The sequence below is a fragment of the Pituophis catenifer genome, unplaced genomic scaffold, assembly GCF_029215685.1.
Source record: "Pituophis catenifer annectens isolate HBS135680 unplaced genomic scaffold, rPitCat1.0.hap2 SCAF_1, whole genome shotgun sequence".
In the NCBI taxonomy this organism is placed as follows: Eukaryota; Metazoa; Chordata; class Lepidosauria; order Squamata; family Colubridae; genus Pituophis; species Pituophis catenifer.
In genome coordinates this window covers 305,641,457-305,660,592 of record NW_027256881.1, presented here as the reverse complement: position 1 = coordinate 305,660,592, position 19,136 = coordinate 305,641,457, and the positions used below count along the sequence as shown (strand labels likewise).

At 36.8% G+C, this 19,136-nt stretch overlaps 1 protein-coding gene across 3 annotated transcripts in view; it reads left to right on the top strand.

Annotated features, from left to right (window-relative positions):
- Positions 1-13,338, top strand: part of FOXN3 (forkhead box N3) — a 185,831-nt gene extending 172,493 nt beyond the window's left edge. For all 3 annotated transcript variants that reach the window (XM_070941224.1, XM_070941214.1, XM_070941205.1), the window contains one exon: positions 12,121-13,338. In XM_070941224.1, coding sequence (XP_070797325.1) covers positions 12,121-12,688 — 568 coding nt within the window. In that variant the 3' untranslated portion in view covers positions 12,689-13,338. The remainder of the gene's footprint in view (positions 1-12,120) is intronic.
- Positions 13,339-19,136: the final 5,798 nt, after the last annotated feature.

The following is a 19,136-nucleotide window of genomic DNA, read 5'->3' as shown; positions in this document are numbered from 1 at the left end:
ACAAATATGTTCAATCTGTCCATATTTATCATAGCATATCTAAGATTCTATCCTTCCATCAGTAATTGCAACTTTGGTAAAATATTAAATGGAAATCTGCATTTTAAATTTTTAAAAGCTGAATTGGATTATAATTCTTTATAGTTATTGGAATATAATTTATGTTTGTTCCTATTTGCCTATTTTACCATTTCAGTACCAGCAATCAAATCATCTTTAATGAAGAAGATAGCAGTCCCATGATCTATGTGACTGCAACATTATTTATGTACAAATGACTTCTTCGGTTGCAACATGTGAAAATACAGAATTTATAACTGATACTGAAATTCTCCTAGATTATACTGTATATATTTCTAATGCATTGCATTTTGCAATTGTAACCTGCTTAAGCCATTTATAGTCTGTTCCTTTTGCACACAGTATTTGAATGAATGAATTATTTAGCCAGCTTTTGTAATCATTTTATGTTTGGGTGCCCAAATCACGGGACAATAGAATGAGAATTGTTTTGATAATGTGCATTATTCAAAAATACTAAAACCAAGAGAAATTCTATGACTTGACATGAAATGTAATGGAGATTATGCCATTACGTTTCTTGTTATCTTTTAAGCTTAACTACCTAAATCAGATATATCAAACTCGCAGCCCTGTAGGCCAGGATTGACCCACAAGGTGTTTAATTTTGGCCTGTAGGGCTACCCTGGAGATGGCGAGAGGCCAGCCCCTGCGCCTCAGCCCTGGCCCACCCCAACCCACAACCAAAGAAAAAAACCGAACCCAGTGGGCCAGAAGGTAGTCCAACCACTGTGCCCTTCTAGTTCCTTCTCGGCCCCTGTGCCCAGAGCAGTTGCTTCTCCTCACCATAGCTGGGGCTGGACTTGCAATTACATCCACCCACTTCGTCCTGCAAAGCGGGGCTCACCCAGCACCCTCTCCCAATGCCAGGAGCCCTGACTAAAGGCTGAGTGCTCCAGCTTCACCCTCTAAGCAAGGGGGCAGCAGATGAGGTACACCGTGTCTCTCCAGCTGAGGTTCATTGGGTGACACCCTCCCCTCCCCCAGTGAGCCTGGGTTATTTACTTCTTGTTGCAGATTTTGTCAAGGGCACTCAAAGGTTGCTCCAACTTCACTCTGGAATTTTGGGGTTGGAAAGCGGAGGGGCAGTGCCGCATTTGTAGGCATCAGCTGCACCTGCTGGAAGGCTTTCTGCTCCCTAACCCTAACCCGCAGCTACCACCTGTGGAGCCTTCCTGACTCTGACAATAACCTGTAAAAGTGCTATTTTATCTCCTCTCACTCTTCCTCCTTAGATCTAACACCCCCCCCTCTCTCTCTCTCCCACCCTTCTTCCCTCCCTCTCTCTCTTTCTCACACTCAAATTCACACACACACACACACACTTCTTCAAATGCTTTTCAAAGGACATATCATATTTTTTGGATTATAAAATGCACTGGAGTATAAAACACACCTAGATTTTGAAGAGGAAAACAAGGGAAAAAAATAGTTTTTGGCCTCTGCGCATTCAGTTTTTGCTCTCCCCAGCCCCCAGGAGCACTCTGCAGGCCTCCCAAACCCTCTGCCATCCCATTTTTGCGAAAAACAGGCCGTTTTTGTGAAAAACTGGCCCATTTTTGGCCTCCCAAACCCCCCCCCCCACGTCCTGTTTTTGCCCTCCCCGGCCCCCAGGAGCACTCTGCAGGCCTCCCAAACCCTCTGCGCCTCCCATTTTTGCGAAAAATGGGACACGGGGGGTCTGAGGGAGGCCAAAAACAGGGCCGTATTCGGTCTATAAGATGTACCGACATTTCCACCCACTTTTGGGGTGGGGGAAGTGCGTCTTATAGTCCGTAAAATATGATAGTTTCTGGTCCCATAATCATCTTTGTTGCAATTTTCTGAACCTTTCCTATTTCTCTAATTGCTTCTTAAAGTACGAGGACAGAACTGAACATAGTACCTGAAATAGGGCCTGTCCAAACTAGAATAAAATAAAATTTCATGTTAATTGGAAACCATACTTGTCAATATTTATGTTTTCATGTATATACTGTCTTTCTGCCTGAAAAGAATATCAGACTTAGTCTCATGCATATTGGAGTTCATAGGATAAAAGCTGAAATATAAGGAAGGATTGAAAATAAAGGAGCAAAACTGAATGCATAGAAAGTAGAATAGATGAGATAAACGTTTATAAATTATATTTATATTGCCCAGAAGCAAAATAGACAAAGAAAAAATACTGCTGATATTCAGTCTCTTTTCAGTTTTTCAATAGGAATATTTCCCTGCATGTGCTTTACTAGGTGGGACCATGTAATCATTCTTGATTGATTAAGTGCCATCAACTTGTTTCAATTTCTAGTGACTGCATAATTTTCTCAATTATATATCCGTAACCCAGTCTTTCAGATCTTCCAACAGTGTACTTATTGCCACTGTAACTAACTCAATCGATCTTACTGCTTTCTTTCCACCATTCCCAGTAATAGAGCCTTCTCCAGAGAACTAGATCTTCACATAATGCGTCTGAAATAGGATAATTTGAGCCTGGTCATTTGGACCTTGAATGAGAACTCTGAGTTGGTTTCTTTTCTTGGCCATCCACAGTATTCTTAGGAGTCTTCTCCAGCTCCAAAATTCAACAGTGTCAATAATCTTCCTATCCTGTTTCTTCAGGATCTAACTTTCACTTCCATAAGTATGCCTTGTCCAATTCTGATCTTTGTAGGAATAGGTGTATCACAGCATTTGAATATCTTTTCTAAAGTCTCCATGGCTGCTCTTTCAAATGCTAGTCTTATCTGTTGTTTCTTTGCTGTTGATGGTTGACCTAAAAGACAGAAACAATCCATCACTTCAGTATTTTCATTGCCAATTCTAAGGCTGATTGTTTTACCTATTGTAAGGTGACTAGATTTTAACATTGGTAAAGAGGGACACCATTGTGGGCGTGGCTTATTTTGTGGGCGTGGCTTGGAGGTCATGTGACTGGGTGGGCGTGGCTAGCTGGTCATGTGACCGGTTGGCCGTGGCTATGTGTATAGGGACTACTCAGAGGGCTGAAAAAAGTCATTTCTGACAGGTCCTCGCACTTTTGACTGTTCCTCACACTTATGACCATCCTCACATTTATGCCTGTGCAGCATTCTTAACAACCATGTCACTCATTTCACAACTCCTTCTCTTCACCATGGTGACAAGATAGGGCAAAAATGTAAAATGTGAGGATAGTTGTAAGTTTGAGGACTGGTCAAAAGTGCGAGGACCAGTCAAAAATAACTTTTTCAGTCATCTGAGTAGTCCATATGCACAAAAGGACTAACCAGAGGGCTGAAAAAAGTCATTTCTGACAGGTCCTCGCACTTTTGACTGGTCCTCACACTTATGACCATCCTCACATTTATGCCCGTGCAGCATTCTTAACAACCATGTCACTCATTTCACAACTGCTTCTCTTCACCATGGTGATAAGATAGGGCAAAAAACATAAAATGTGAGGAGAGTTGTAAGTTCGAGGACTGGTCAAAAGTGCAAGGACCAGTCAAAAATAACTTTTTTAGCCCTCTGAGTAATCCATATGCATAAAAGGATACAGCAATAGAGAGGGATGAAGGAAGGGAAATTAGAGTAGGAGTGAGGGTAAGAGAGGGAGGAAGAGAGGAGAAGGAGAAAGGAAGAGGAAGTAGGGAGGAGAAGAAGAGGGTGGGGGGAAGAGAAAGTAAGAAGGAAAGAAAAGAGAGAGGTGGTAGGTTTGAGGAGAAAGATTGCTGTACAATAAAAAAGATGAAAGGGAAGAAAGCCAACCCCAAACAAATATAAAGTTATTAAGATAAAGAATGAATTGTTAAACTTTAAAGAATAAAAGAGAACAAATATGAATAAATAGCAATAATTAGAAACACACATACAAACATACAATGCATTTTCTTTGAACAGAATATTTGGCTGGTTCACAAATTTAAACAGCGTTTAGTCATTTCAATTAAATTTACAATTTCTATATTTCCTTTTTGCCATATTTATTCCTCATCTATTTTTTTAAAAAAACAATATTACCCTTCATCCTCATCTCTAATCTTAATCAAATTCAATTTTTCCCTTCTATTCTATATTATACCCCTTCCCATTGTCATCTATTTTTATATCCATCCTCACATTGGTTAATTATGTAATTATGTAATACAGTTGTTTAATACAAATTCAACATTTTAATATAAATCAGTTATATAACTATCTTTTTTGTATATTAATCAATATGAACATGAATATTCCAATTATTTCCATGCAATCCAATTTCTTACAAATCAATTAATTATATTTACCAATAATAATAAACCAAATAATTTCCCCCATATATTCCTCCAAACCACAACTTAACCATTTCTGCTTTCAACACAATATACAATTAATAGTATCTCAATTATTACAATTCCCTAGTTAAATAGAGCTTTTTTTCTTTTGTGTTTTAAAATCTTGAACTCTCCTCTTTTGCCCTAAATTTCCCATTGTTTGCACCTACCTTTTTTGGTGAGGAAAAAGAAAAGAAATCTGCCTGCCTAATTTTCCAACGTTGCACCAAACAAGCCAACAGCCTGTTTCACTTTCAGTTTCGTTTTGAGCTTGGTTTGCACAAGGAGAAAAAAAAATCTGCTCGAGCAATTTAGCAAGCAGCAAGAGCCCTGCGCAAAACAGCTGAGAGCAAATCAGCTGAGAGTGGGGAAGCCGAGCTAATCAACGTGCTAATTAACCTACACGGAAGCTGTAAGGGGCTGTTTTTTCTATTTTTGCAGGCATGGGTCTACTCATTTGTTTTCTTTTAACACAGAACAGCTGTAGGGCGGCCTTTTGAAGCCCCGCGGCAAGAGTTTAAACAGTTTTTTTTCCTCTAGCCATCAGCTGGGACTCAGGAGGCAGAATGAAAAATTGGGACTTTTTTAAAACGCCGCGGGACGCGGGACAAATTGCTAAAAGCGGGACGTCTGGTCACCTTAACCTATTGTCATTAGTTTATCTGCTTTATAGTTAATTTTAGTACTATTTCTTCCCATTACTGCTTAATTTTTATTACTAGAACTTGCAGATCTTTTGCATTTTTGTCTATCAAAGTAGTTAGCATCATAAGCGTCATAAGCATAAGCACAGGTTTGATGTTTCTTTTTCCAGTTTTAAAACCACATTCATTTTCTTCCAGCTTCCTCTAATATACAGTTTGTTTAGCAAATAGATTGAACAAATAAGAGGGAAGTATACAGCCTTGTCCATTGCTTTGCCAACATGAAGCCAGTCACCATGTTTTGCCCATACAATGGTTTTCTGATCCATATATAAGGCTCAAAAATCACATCAGATATGACAGCACAATAAAAATGTCTATGTGCAGAACAATTGTAGGATAATTTTCATTCTATGATGATATTCTCATAAGAAAAAAGCTAAGTATAGCAACTAATGTATTTGTTTAAGGCATTTCATATAAAAAAAAACCTTATCGTAGCTTAAAACATAGAAATATAGAAAACTGTTGGCAGAAAATGTCCTAGTGGTCGTTCAAGTATGCCCTTTGAATTTATCTGCTTTTTGTTCTTTTTAATTTATTTATTATATTTAATTATTATTTTTATATTTATTTTTAATTTATCTTTAATTTTTGTTGTGTGATGAACATGTGTTTATCCAAAGCATGTTTAAACTCAGTTACTGATGATTGACTCACTATCTCCCCTGGAAGTTGGTTCCAAGCTTCTATTCTTTCTATGAAATAATATTTTATAAGATTACTTTTGAACTTTCCTCCTCTCAGCTTGAAGTTATGCCCCATGTTCTTGATTTATGCTTAATATTAATAATACTACCCTCTAGAACAGGGGTGTCAAACTCCCATCATCACAGCAGCATCACATGACGTATCGGGACTTTTTCCCCCTTCGTTAAGGGGAGGGCCAGCACGTGACACATCCGACCCACGGGCCACAAATTTGACAGCCCTGCTCTAGAACATTAATTACATCCTTAATATATTTAAAGGTTTCTTTTTTATATATATAATTTTTTATTAATTTATAATATGACAAAGAGAATACAAAAGTAAATATTAGGGAAATTAGGGAAGGAAAAAGGGTAGTGGATAGTGGACAATTGTGCTTGAAGGTAGATGTTAATGCCGTATTTTACTGAAGTGGTTTCCAAGTAGAAATAAAGGTTTTTGTGTTTTTTTTTTCTTTAATCAAAACAGTCAATTTAGCCATCTCAGCTAATTCCATCAGTTTTTGCAGCCATTCATCCATTGTGGGGCTCGAGGTGACCTTCTATTTCTGTGTGTAGAGTAGTCTTGCTGCCATATATAACATCAGGGTTCCAAACTTTTTTCCCAAGCCTAGTTCCCTTAAATCCAAAAGAAAAGTCTCTGGTTTTCTTTCTGTATTCACTTTAAGAAGAAGGCGTGCACTCACATTTTCGGTTCTCCACTAGGCGAACCAGTTGTTAAAATTATATGAAGCCCACCTCTGGATATGGATGATGTGAAAATATATGTAATAAATAAATATTGAAAGTGCCATTGCAAAATGGCTGCCATGGAGGAGTATGACTAGTCAGGAACTTGGACATAAGTCTTCTTGGAATACTTTTTTCATTACCAGTTCACTTTTGTCCTTGTTCATGGCAAGTGGGCATGTTTCCAAACATAACTCTGGGATGTAACAGCCCACCATTTTCCCCCCCCAAAGCTTAAGGGGACCACTGAGTTCAAAGGCATTTTACAAAATAACAAATTGTTTTTTTGTTAAATAATTTTTCTAAACTATACTCATGGAGTAGGAAGCCTGGGAAACGCTAGTGGAGGTGTCTGTTGAGCACATTAGTTCCCACAAGCATTTGCATTTGCATTTCAGCGTGACCTCATTTGGGAAAGCTTTTAGGCTTTTAGGCAGCTTTTCCTATAAGTGCATTTCATCTGTTGAACACACTGGGGGTGGGGGAGGCTTCTATGCACTCACAAAAAGGCAAGGACACTCTCCTTGCTGATTTTCGTGGATGTGCAAAGATCTGGTTTCGAAAGACAAAATGGTATTCAGTGCCTAGATGGATGCACGTATAGCACCTATTTGGGAAGATCTTAACCTCTGTGTATCTTTTTCCGAGGTCATGCAGTAGCAGCTGCTCATAGCTACTTTTAAGATATTCCCAACAGATGGTATGTGCGTCCCTTTGCGTGCTTTAAATCTAGTTTGCTTCTGATTCAGGATCTATTATTTATTCTTCCAGAATCTTGCATAAAGATTTGTCTTCCTCAATGTGCTGTCATTTTTTTTCTAATTAAAATACAATTTGTGTTTGAGGAAGTATTTTAAGCATATCCATTCAAATAAGTTTGTTAAAATAAAAATACTTGCCATGCTGTATAATTTCTTGCCCCTTATCCCCTGCCTCAGGGGTAGGTTCTAAAATTTTTTACTACCGGTTCTGTGAGCGTGGCTTATTTTGTGGGCGTGGTTTGATGGTCATGTGACAATTCTTTAGGATTTAGCAGAGGTACTGGTCTACTAAGCTTTTAACTGCTTGAAGAGCTGTACCTGTCTACCCATTTGTTCTTGGAGCGTTCCGGTCTACCCATTAGCTTTTGGAGGCACCAGTCTACCCATTTGTTTTTGGAGCGCACCAGTCTACCCACTTGTTTTTCCAGCGCACTGGTCTACCACCACACTGCCTTTTAACACTGATCAGCTATAGGGCGGCCCTTTGAAGCCCCGCGGCAAGAGTTTAAACAGGTTTTTTCCTTCTAGCCGATCAGCTGGGACTCGGGAGGCAGCGAATAGATTGGGGGTGGGGCCAAATAAAAGGTAAGAATAACGCAGGGGCGGGCAGCTCCCAAACAAAGAGAACCGGTTCGGTGACATCATATCGTCACCGCTACCGGCTCAGCCGAACCGGGAGGAACCCACCACTGCCTTGCCTCTTTAGTTTTTGCCTTTTGGAGCAAAACCTTTATTGCTAATAGTATGCAAAGGCTCACTTTTGCCAAGTGTTAGGGCAGTGATCAAATGCCCAGGCAATTGGTTCTTTTGAATCCTGAGATATGCAGCATATCAGTGGATTTTAAAAAATGTTAAATGTCATTATTAACTCAAGCAAACAGATTTAAAAGCATAATATGAAAAGGATACATACCAAGCAATGATGGCGATACCCAAATCTCTTATAAGCTGCCAGCAGAGATACCCCAAGAGCAGCTAGTTTTCATGGTATCCAGTGCCAGGTTCTGTGCAGAAGCTCACAACAAACAACCCAAATATTTTTATCAAAACTTGGCACCATACCTTTATGACCTTGCTGTGGTCATGAGACTGCAAGATCTGACCCTGACTTGGCAAATGACTCTGGCATGGGAATGGAAAGTCTGAGACTTTCACAAATTGACAACTATGTGAAGATTCTCCCTCCCTTTTCTTTATTCAACAAGCAAAAGTGAAAAACAAGCAGGTTAGCTCAGAATGAGCTCAGAACCTTTAGACTTTTCTTAATATGAAGGAGATATCAAAATGTCACTAAAATCCTCAAACTAACAATGATCTTCTGCAACTCTGCTACAACATGCAGGCTCTTGATTGAACCATATACCCCATCTTTATGCAAACTAATGAAAAAGAAGCAATTTTTTTCATAAACTGGTGTAATCTGTTATTATTTTTCTCAAAATGTCAATGTTTTATCTTAAAACATTTTTTAATTTTTTAAAAAAAAATTAAAATATTTAAGAACTTTTTAAAAAAATCTCTTCAATTTGCTTTCTCTTTAAAAACTCATTTTAAGGAAGTGCAAATAAAATTCTCCACTGTGCCACATTGCTTTCAATGTATACATGATTGACTTCCTTTAAGCATTTGGCGTCATTTAATCTTAGTTCTTGCACTGGTGACACTGCCTCATGGTAAATGCAGCTGACTTCCTGCACAATCATGAATGACATTGCATTTAGCTATTATTAACTGAAGGAGATTTGCCTTTGTCTTTTTTCACACGCTGAGATCTGCATAATTTATCATCCATAGATGCTAAGTTTCCTTTATATATATATAAAGGATATATATATAAAGAATTATGCAGATCTATATATATATATATATATACCAGGAGTTTTAGACAAACTTTTCATAAGATTTTAGAGTTTAGCCATTTGTAATTGAACAGGAGCTTTTTCTCAAATTGCACCAGGTCTCTAAATAGAACAATATTTGAAGAAGCAGTTTTCCCCTATGACCAATTATTATACTAGACAATCCATGATCTGTTAGGTCATTGTTTCAGAGATACCTAACACCTGCAAAACTTCACATATTGTTCCTTGTTGTGCTGTTCTCATGCACAATCCCCCTGACCCATGTTGTGCCCCTTATGTACCATCTTGCACCCTTCCCAATCTGCGGGATGCCTCTCAGTGGATTGCCTTTCCAATCCACATGACGTCTCTTATGCACACTACTCCTTATATACCCTCCACAAACTGCACGGTTCCTGTTGTGTGCTTCCTTGCATCAAATGCATTCGGTGCCTCTCATGCACCATCCACAATCATCAAGGCACCCCTCGCACTACCTCTGATCCATGTGGTGCCTCTTATGCACCTTGTTTGATCTGTACAGCACTTCCCTTGCTCCCCCACTTACTTGCCTACCAACCTGTGGCTTCTAACTTTCTGCTGGCTTCCCCATTGACTTTTTTTGACTGCTATTCAATATTTTCTGGCTCCAGAGTCATATTTGGCATTTTGAGTGGTATGCCAGAGGCTTGACTCAAAGATTGAGTAGGGTTTAAGTGAAATTAACTAGTAATGAATTTAGTAATTGAAATTAAATACACATCTAATAATTTTGCTTTCTGTCATATTAAAAATCAGAAGTTCCTTGCAACTTTTAGATTACCTCTGAAGGCTCTGTCTAAAGCAGTGGTGTCAAACCCATGGGCCAGATGGTCACGCCCACGCCCAGTTTAGCAAAGGGGGGAAAAGTCGCAATACGTCATGTGATGACACCAGTTTGACACCCCTGGTCTAAAGTGTTGCAAAACTACAGTATATGCAGTCCTGGTCCTTGGGCTTAATACAACTACCCTGTTTTCCCCAAAATAAGACATCCCCTGATAATAAGCCCAATCGGGCGTTTGAGCACATGACAATAAGGCCAAGTGCTTATTTCAGGGTTCAAAAAAAAAATATAAGACATGGTCTTATTTTTGGGGAAACACAGTATATTGGAACAAATGCTTGGATTTCAAGATTGTTAATTCTATATGTATGACTGTATTAGGTTTTGAATGGTAGAAAATAACAACATGATTGAAACAGCTGGTCTAATGTTTATCCAGTCTTGCCCTACATCTTATAGCAATAGCTGATATAGGATAGATGCAGCTGTGAATTACCCAACTGCAGCCTTAAGTAACACTCACCATAATAATGAAGCTTAAAGTAACTCCTTTTCAATGAAGTATCATTGAAATACCTTGTATTTTTTGCTCTCCAGTCATTACATACAGTATATAATCTACCTGGCATTGATAATCAAGTGTGGCAGACATAAGGGTACCTGTAAATCACACGCATCATGTTATTAAAATGTCATAACAAGAATTTATTTTCCCCCATGGGTTACAGCTGCATTCTTCTGAATTAAAATGAAATTCTCAAAATGAATTATTCTGCATTTTTAATTATCATTGTGTATAATAGTGTATTCAGTGGTGGAAAAACAGTTTTGTCTAGAGATGCTATTATTACTAATACCTATAACCATCAATAATGAAATTTGAGGAGTTGTGCTTTAACAAATTTTGCATAGAATTTCCAGCTTTTTGTATAGGTTTAAAGTGTAAATCAGAATTATGCAAAACTCATTCTTGCCCCTTCTGGAGTGAGGTTGGCTCCCACCCTCCTGACCTACCACACAATAGCTTGAAGACCTGGCTCTGTCATTTGGCCTGGGCTCCAATTAATTACTTTAATCTTACTTGACTTTCTCTGATGTATAAAAGAAGTCCCATTCAATGTGCTCTGCATGGGGCTGACACTGGCACTCTACACAGGGTTGCTATTTGGAAGTTTCAGCTGATACAAATGCATTGTCATGGGTATTTATGGGTGCTAGTGATTCAGCATATCTGACACCTCTGTTTTGTGAACTGCACTGGTTGTCATTGTTCTTTCAGGTTTGGTACACAGTGCTGTAGTTACCTTTAAAGCTTGAGACTCGGTTACTTGCGAGGTTAACTCTCTCTTGTATCTGATACCCATCCTGTTAGATTCAGTAGTAGAGGCATGCTCTGGGTCCCATCTGTTAGGGTTGTCATTTGGTGGAACCCATGAAAGGAAAGTTTTATATCATGGCATCTGCCCTGTGGAACAACATTGCCCTGGTGTTTAAGGACTTGCCCCAACTCTACTGCCTTTCATAAAATCTTGAAACCCTGGTTTTGTCATTGAAACTAAGATTCTGGATGTGTGGCTAAATTGACATCAGTATTTATGTTCATTGTTGTTGATTGAATTTTCTCAATTGCTATATGTGCTATTTATAATTTTATTATATGGTGTTTATCTTGATTTTAAGTATGATTAAATGCTTGGATCATGTATCTAAAATAGATAGCTGAATAAATAAATTAAAAAATGAACTTCTCCTTTACATCCTAACAGCCAAACAAATTCATAAGATTATTCTTTATCTCCATTCATTACTTCATTATACATGAAAATCAAAATGAATTTAAATATGAGTTTGTTCTATCTTAGTCTGCTCAGTTAAATCTATAAACCTTCAAATGATCAGATTTTTTGAAAAGCAGATTAAATCTTATGTGCCTAATGATAATAATTATCTATTTTGCCCTCAGCAGGCCATCCAGAATTAATAGCTCACTGCTGGTGGCAGAGTTAATGACTCTGCTCTCCTTAAAGTTTTAAGATTCCAACAAATACTAAGGAAAGTGCCTAGTTTACCAATCTCCTTCCAGCATTTTGATGTCTGCCTTACTTGCTTATTTGCTTGTTGTCACAAAAAATACAGCTTTTCACAAGAGTTTGACTATGCTTTTCTTTTTCTCTCTCTCTCTCTTTTCCAGGAATGGAATAGCAAATTGCCGAATGAGGACAGAGAGCGAGCAGTCGTGTGGTTCTCCATTGGTGAGTGGTGACCCAAAGGAGGATCATAACTATAGCAGTGCCAAATCTTCCAACCATAGGAGCACATCACCCACTAGTGATTCTGTTTCCTCTTCTTCTGCTGATGATCATTATGAATTTGTTGCAAAAGGCAACCGGGACAGTAGTGAGGGCAGCGAGGTCAACTTCCATAGCCACGAGAGCCATAGTGAGGCAGAAGATGAGAGCAAACGGCAAAACCGAAAAGAGACCAAGGATTCTGTAGCTGATAGCGGGGTCCCCTCTCAGCACAAGAAACGTCAGCATTTATTGAAGTCGAAAAAAGTACCGAGTGACACACTGCCTCTTAAAAAGAGACGCACAGAGAAACCACCCGAGAGTGATGATGAGGAGATGAAAGAAGCTGCTGGATCACTCCTGCATTTGGCAGGAATTCGATCTTGTTTGAACAACATCACTAATCGGACGGCAAAGGGACAGAAAGAACAAAAGGACATGACGAAAAATGAGAACAAATCCATTGACTGAACTTATAAAACAATTTTGTTTCAGCACGTCAGGTGAATTCTAATGATTTGTGGCAATATCAGAAAATATTTTCTTCAGTTGTTTTTTTCTTCTCCCATTTTTTTCCTTTTTTTCTTTTCCCCCCTTTTTTGAACCCAAAATATTTGTGTTGTATTTTTTTAAAGGAGATTGAAGCCATAGAACTCATACTGATACTCATCTAATTTTACAAAAGCTTTTCATTACATGAAGACAAAAATAAGTAAAAGCCAAAATTGCCATTGCTTTCTCCACTTCTGTCAGAAATGCATGGTTGAATACGCTGTGATACCACCAGTTAATGTGAGAAGAATAAAAATTGGCACTTGAAAATACATTATATAATGAGAAATTGAATAATATGGTAGATCCAGGCCAGGCTCTTAGAAAAATAATTTAAAAGCCTTATAATTAAATGAGAGAGAATGTATGTATGAATGTATGTATGTATGTATGCGTGCATGTATGTATATTCCATAAATTTGAGGGAAGTCAGAGGCCCATCTTCAGAATCAAGAATAAGATAGTGGCATTTGCTTGCATTTGTGCCATAGAAATCTTGGAATATCCACTAAAACAGCTGCTCATACAGTAATGAATTACTTAAGCTTCATGTACTGTATATGGCTCATAATGTGAAGACTTAATACTTAACTTTTTAAATTATGGAAACTGAACTGTGTATGCAATGAGTTTCAATAATATAAGGAGAAAAGGGTGGAGGGGGTTGGGGGGATTAGTGATATTCTTTAATCAATTAATTGTCTTCTATATTTAAATTAAAAGAATGTTTTTTAAAAAGCCATAAGCCTGAAGATTGGCACTGCCTGCAAAAATATTATGGGAAAACAAGCTATGAGTTCTTAACTGCCTGAGTGAAAAGCAATCAAATCTAAAATAAAAATATGAGTAGATATTTAAAGAGGATCAAAATGAGGAAACCTTTTTGATAGGATAAAAAAAATTGATCTCATGAGAAGAGCAAAATACATATGCTACAAAACCTGTCATTAGTATTATATTACATTTAAAAAAAAACAAATATATTTGGTTGGACAAGAAATCCTAATCTTAACTAAACTCTGTACAGTGCTCCTCAAAATGCTGTACCTGTTAAATAGCCAGGATACATTTGTGCAAAAATAACAATATATTTCCAGTTATATCCACTGTAGCCAGATTCACTGATCCTGATTCAAATTGCATGGATACATTTCCGGGAGGGGCTCAGGAGTACAAAATAAAAACCCCCCTTTTTAATTCAAAGATAACAAAAGTTCTTGTAAGGTAAATAATGTATTTAGCATGAAGCATGAATTATTTTCATATAAATAGAGAAAAATAGAGAAAAGGCTATGCCTCTAATTTTTAAGCCAATAGGCTTAGTTTTGGTTTTTGGTTTTTTGGTTTGTTTTTTATTTTGTTTGGGAAGCAGGTGTTTTAAGGTTTAACCTTTTTCAGGGACAAATACTGACTGTTGGGGAACTTATTCTGCAATATTAAAAAATAAAACTTCATGCTCGGGTAGGGCTTGGATGGTTGAATTATATTGCCTTGTCTGCACATTCAGCCCCCTTCCCCTACTTCTCTGTTTTTTGAAGATGTTTGTCCTTTCTTTGTCTTTACATGTATTAACATTACGCAATAATTTTGAGGGCAAAGCAAGTAGTGAGTGTGTATGATTAAGACTCCAGGAAAAGACTCTGAATTTGCTGTATAGTTGGGAGAGAGGAAACGATAGACAATTCGGATTTGGAGAGATTGTAATCAATGAGATACACAGATATGCCAAGAAGGATAAGTTTTGAAAGGGCTTTCATTTGTGTTCACAACTTGACATGAGTACATGATAGAGAAGCAACTTCCTTATGGCCATACCTGTTTCGCAGTGGTAGTCCTGTAAATTGACTGTAGAGTTTATAATAAGGCCAATATCCCATACCACCACCACCCCAAAAAATACTTGTATAGACAGCCATAATTTTGAGATTATTTTTAAGACTTGTAGATTGGGTTCCACATGACTTTTACATGATCTTGTCAAGAATCCAGATTCTGCAGCTTATAAAATTCCTCTTAAAAATGTGGGAGCTATAGCCAGACGAAAATTCTAGGAAGCTCTCCCAAGAAATTATCAGGAAGGCAGCTCTTTTGATCTTAGCTGCTTTACTTTAAATAAATATAGCTTTATAGTGATGGGAGTAGTGATGTTACTGAAGATGTTTTAAGGTTAAGATGAGTTGAGAATAGCCAGTAGCAAGAAACTGAAAAAGAATTCAAAATATGTTTAGCTGTCATTGAATTTATATTCTAGGAAAATGATATCCATTGAAAACTGATACAAACAGATTTTTAAAATAATGTGTGCCAAATCAGGTTTGAGATAACAAAGGTTTGAGAGCAAGTTCAACCTGTGCATTGCCTATCAAGACACTTTTTTGTGTATTCAAAAATTAGAATCCCTATGAAAACTGCCTCTACCTTCTGAAAGAATTGATATTTGCCTAAAAAGCACCAAGAATTTTAAGAGTTAATGAAAAGAAACGACATTAGTGAATTAGGAGTTTTCTCTTCATAGAAGAGTGCCATATACATCTTGCCATGGGATCCTGATGAAATGTAAAATATGTCGTTGCTATTTATTGCAATAGAATAATTATTTCACAGTGAAGCTGTTTAAGTTGTAGACAGGAAGGATTCTGAACTCAAATTTTTATTACTTAGGCCAATGTTATGACATTTAGAAAATACCATAATGTAAAAAGAGAACTGACGTTATACATTATAATATTGAAGTTATATTATTCCACACAATTCCATCCAAAGTAAAGCAATTTGTCTCAGTAAAATTTGTCTACTAAAATCCACAAAAATGTACAACATGCTTCCAACAGGACTGTATCCCACTGACTGAACATCGATGATTTGAACATCTTAAATAAAAAGTAATGTGTTGTAAATAATTTTAGCTATTGCTATACAAAAAGCGATCACAGTTGATATTTTTACAAAATAAGGCAACATTCATTTGAGGGTAAGCAGTATGCATTGCAAATTAAATATCTGGATTTTATTAGAAATTATGGACGATTTGCTAAGAGTTTACCTTCTCTGTTGTACAGCCACAATCAATAGTTTAAACAAACTCCACAACACTATTCTGTTGTGCCAAGTTATCTTTAGTGCCAAACTGAAAATGAAATAGGTGGACCCAAGTTAAAAACATCAGATACTACTACTATTCATGGTGAAATCCATCCTCTATATGTTGAGCCCATCCTTATTCCTACACTTCAGGCATTTTGAAATAACAAGAGAGGGGAATGTTCATAACTGGGAAATTTAAGCAATAATAAAACATCTGTTTGGTCTTTGTCTGCTCCCAAATAGAGTACTAAAAATAATCCAGTAAGTTTATTCCCATTGTCATTCAGGCATAATTCTTCAAGCTTTTAGGAGTTGTAGATCTCACTGTTACATTCTTCTTGTATGAAGGTCTTTAAAATAACACAATCTGAGACAGTATGCAGGAAGTCATGTGCTGTATGCATTGTGGCAAAATGGCAAGGAGAATGTGTATATGTACTTACAGTAACATATACATCTACCTTGTTACATCGTTCTTAATTTGTTTGGGTAATTGAGGCAGCTCTTATGTTCTGCAAATAATTTTTGTAGGAACTCTGGATTGTCAAAATAATGTGTAAGATTTTTTTCCTATAAAATAGTGAATTGTTTACTCCATATTTCTCCTTCCATAAATGAAAGGGCTTTTTCTGTTCCTCTAACATGCTATTGGGAACATGCCCTAAACAGTTATCAGAGGTGGATCCCATCAGTAGGAATAAAATTTGGATTCAAGCCAGTATCAGCTTGGATTGTGATTTAATTCTCAGTAATATTTTTTCATAGCAGACCGTTGCAGAATTTCTTGTCAGCAATCTAAGTTTGCCATTAAATCATTTTAATGACAAACTTTTACAAGCAGTGCTTTAATTCTGAACACTCCAAAGTATGCAGTTCTTTGGTGACTAAAAATGCCTTCTGCGTACCTATGTTGTAACTTTTAACATAAAAGAGGTTGAACATAGTTCTGCTGGAATGGAGGTCTGTATCCACAATGAAACTTAATTGAGACGTGATGTGAGGATATCCATGTCTCTCCCTGAAAAAAAGTAGACTTGCATCCAAATGATTTAGAAATAAAGTGGGATTAGTAATCTACTAGAACAAATCTTCTGAATTTTAGATCAGCTGTTCAGAATGTGCCAGCTGCAAATCTTTCTTGGGAATTGCTCTAGGGATTGTTCTCCTAGCTGCATTTCTGTATAGCATTGAATAGATGGCAACTTGAAAACTTTCATTAGTGTCTTACGTCACAGAAGAGAATCTGTTTAACTGTATAAACTTGTCAGCAGTTGTTGCCAATCAGTTCAGATAATCTGTTTTGGAGAACAGAAGTGATTTAAAAGCCATTTTTCTATGACAAATGGAAGTACTTCTTCACAGTGTGCTGTTTCTTTATACAAGCAGGTTCTTGCTAGTCTCTATCACCTTCAAAAAGGCAAAACAGACTATGTAGAGTTGAAGTTGGTTCCAGTAAGAAAATTATGGTGGTGGAATTCAGTGTCCTGGCTACTAAATTATTTTCAGGCTTGTTAAATGTTCCATTCACTGACCAGAGTCATTCATTCTTTTGGTTGTGTTGTAGTTAAGTTTGTGAGTGAATTTCATGACACTGCCTGCAATATATAAAACACTGTTATGCACATAAATGCAGCACTGTGATCTAATTTAAATAACTTTATTATTATTTAATATGTAATATATGTTAATACTTCAGTATGGAAAGAACCATGCACAACCTCTGACTGTCTGTTTTTCTATCAGGAATTTAAAAACACAGTTAACCACATGTATTTTACTTTTCCTATGAATCTATAGTCTTGGTGTAGGAATTTTTTTTAAGTTGAATTTTATAAGTATTTACTAAATATTCTATGCTATCACATATATGAACATTCTCATACTTTTTTTGTGTTTCTTTATACAAACTTCCCTTCTGATTGTAGTTCTAACTGGAAAATTGGGTGGAGAGACTTTGGTAAGCCAGGGATAATTTTTTCCAAACTCTTCCTTGAATCAAAATGCAAAATTGTAGATGTGAAATTTTTATAAAGTCAACTGTGTCTGTGCAATTCTTCCACAACTCAGCATGCCAGCACTACTTCACTAACCAAAAAACTATCTTTGAATTCATTATCTGGTGCTGTATTTTGCTAATCAATATTCAAAATTTAAAAAATAAATGTTTTAAAACCATTTTTTTCATAGAGCTTCATATGCTATTTTTTCAAGACTAGCATTTGAAACTATACTTACCTAAAACAAAATTTATTTTTGAACCTATTTGTCAATGATAATGAGGAAATGCCTCTCATTTTTTCAATTCTGAATGAGAACCACCTGATACCCAGCATCAACAAAGTATACACCAAATACCCAGGTTTAAGCTTTAAAAAAAACAGAAGTAAAGTCATATCTATCAAACAATCTTTTGATTATGGAAGAGCAGCTAAATCCAACCTCTCACCCAAAAGACAATTGATAGAGATTAAATTAGAAAGTAAGAATTGTGGGTTTGCACACATATTTTCCCAATAGATTTGTGTGCAGAAGCTGAAAGGGGAGATTTGGGTTGCTCTGTCCTAATGTCTATTTCTGAGGAAAAGATCTGATCTTTTCTACAGGTTTGGATTTCTGACTTGGCTTGACACTGATTAAGTTTTCCCTTCAGTACTACTATTAAGATGAAAATGTTGGTGCTTGGAGTTCTGTTTTAATACTTTCATTAATGAATTTCAAAATCAATTGATTTAGCCTGGTTTCACTTTTGTATTATACACACTCACTACTTCAGTCTGCCTTGGGGTCAAATGTTGGAAGAGATGGGGTAGGGAATGATTTCTGTGTGTATGAAAAAGCATTATGGATTTGTACATTTTTATACTCTTCTGTAATATTTTTGAAATATTTTTGTTCTGCAGAAAAAAAGTGATGAAGCAATCAAAAGACCAATATATACAATATCAATGCTTTAGGGAAGGGTCGTGAGACCTTCATTGGCCAATAGGTTAATTTAGTACAGCAATAAGCCAATTATGTTCTTTTTGTTTTTGTTTTCTGATTTTATTCCTCTTTTCCCCAAAAACGCTGTACTAGTTGAATGGAACTGCCAGTTTCTTTAATATAAGTGAGAACTGTGATGGGGGACATAAACAGTAATGTTAAGTTGTATTTGTGTTTACCTAAATGAGCAGTCAAAAGGCAAGTGCAATCAGCCAGAAATATGGAAAAATGTTGATCTAAGAGGCATACTTGCATTTTATGTTTCTTGATGTGTAATCATATTGCCAAAGACAAACTCTTT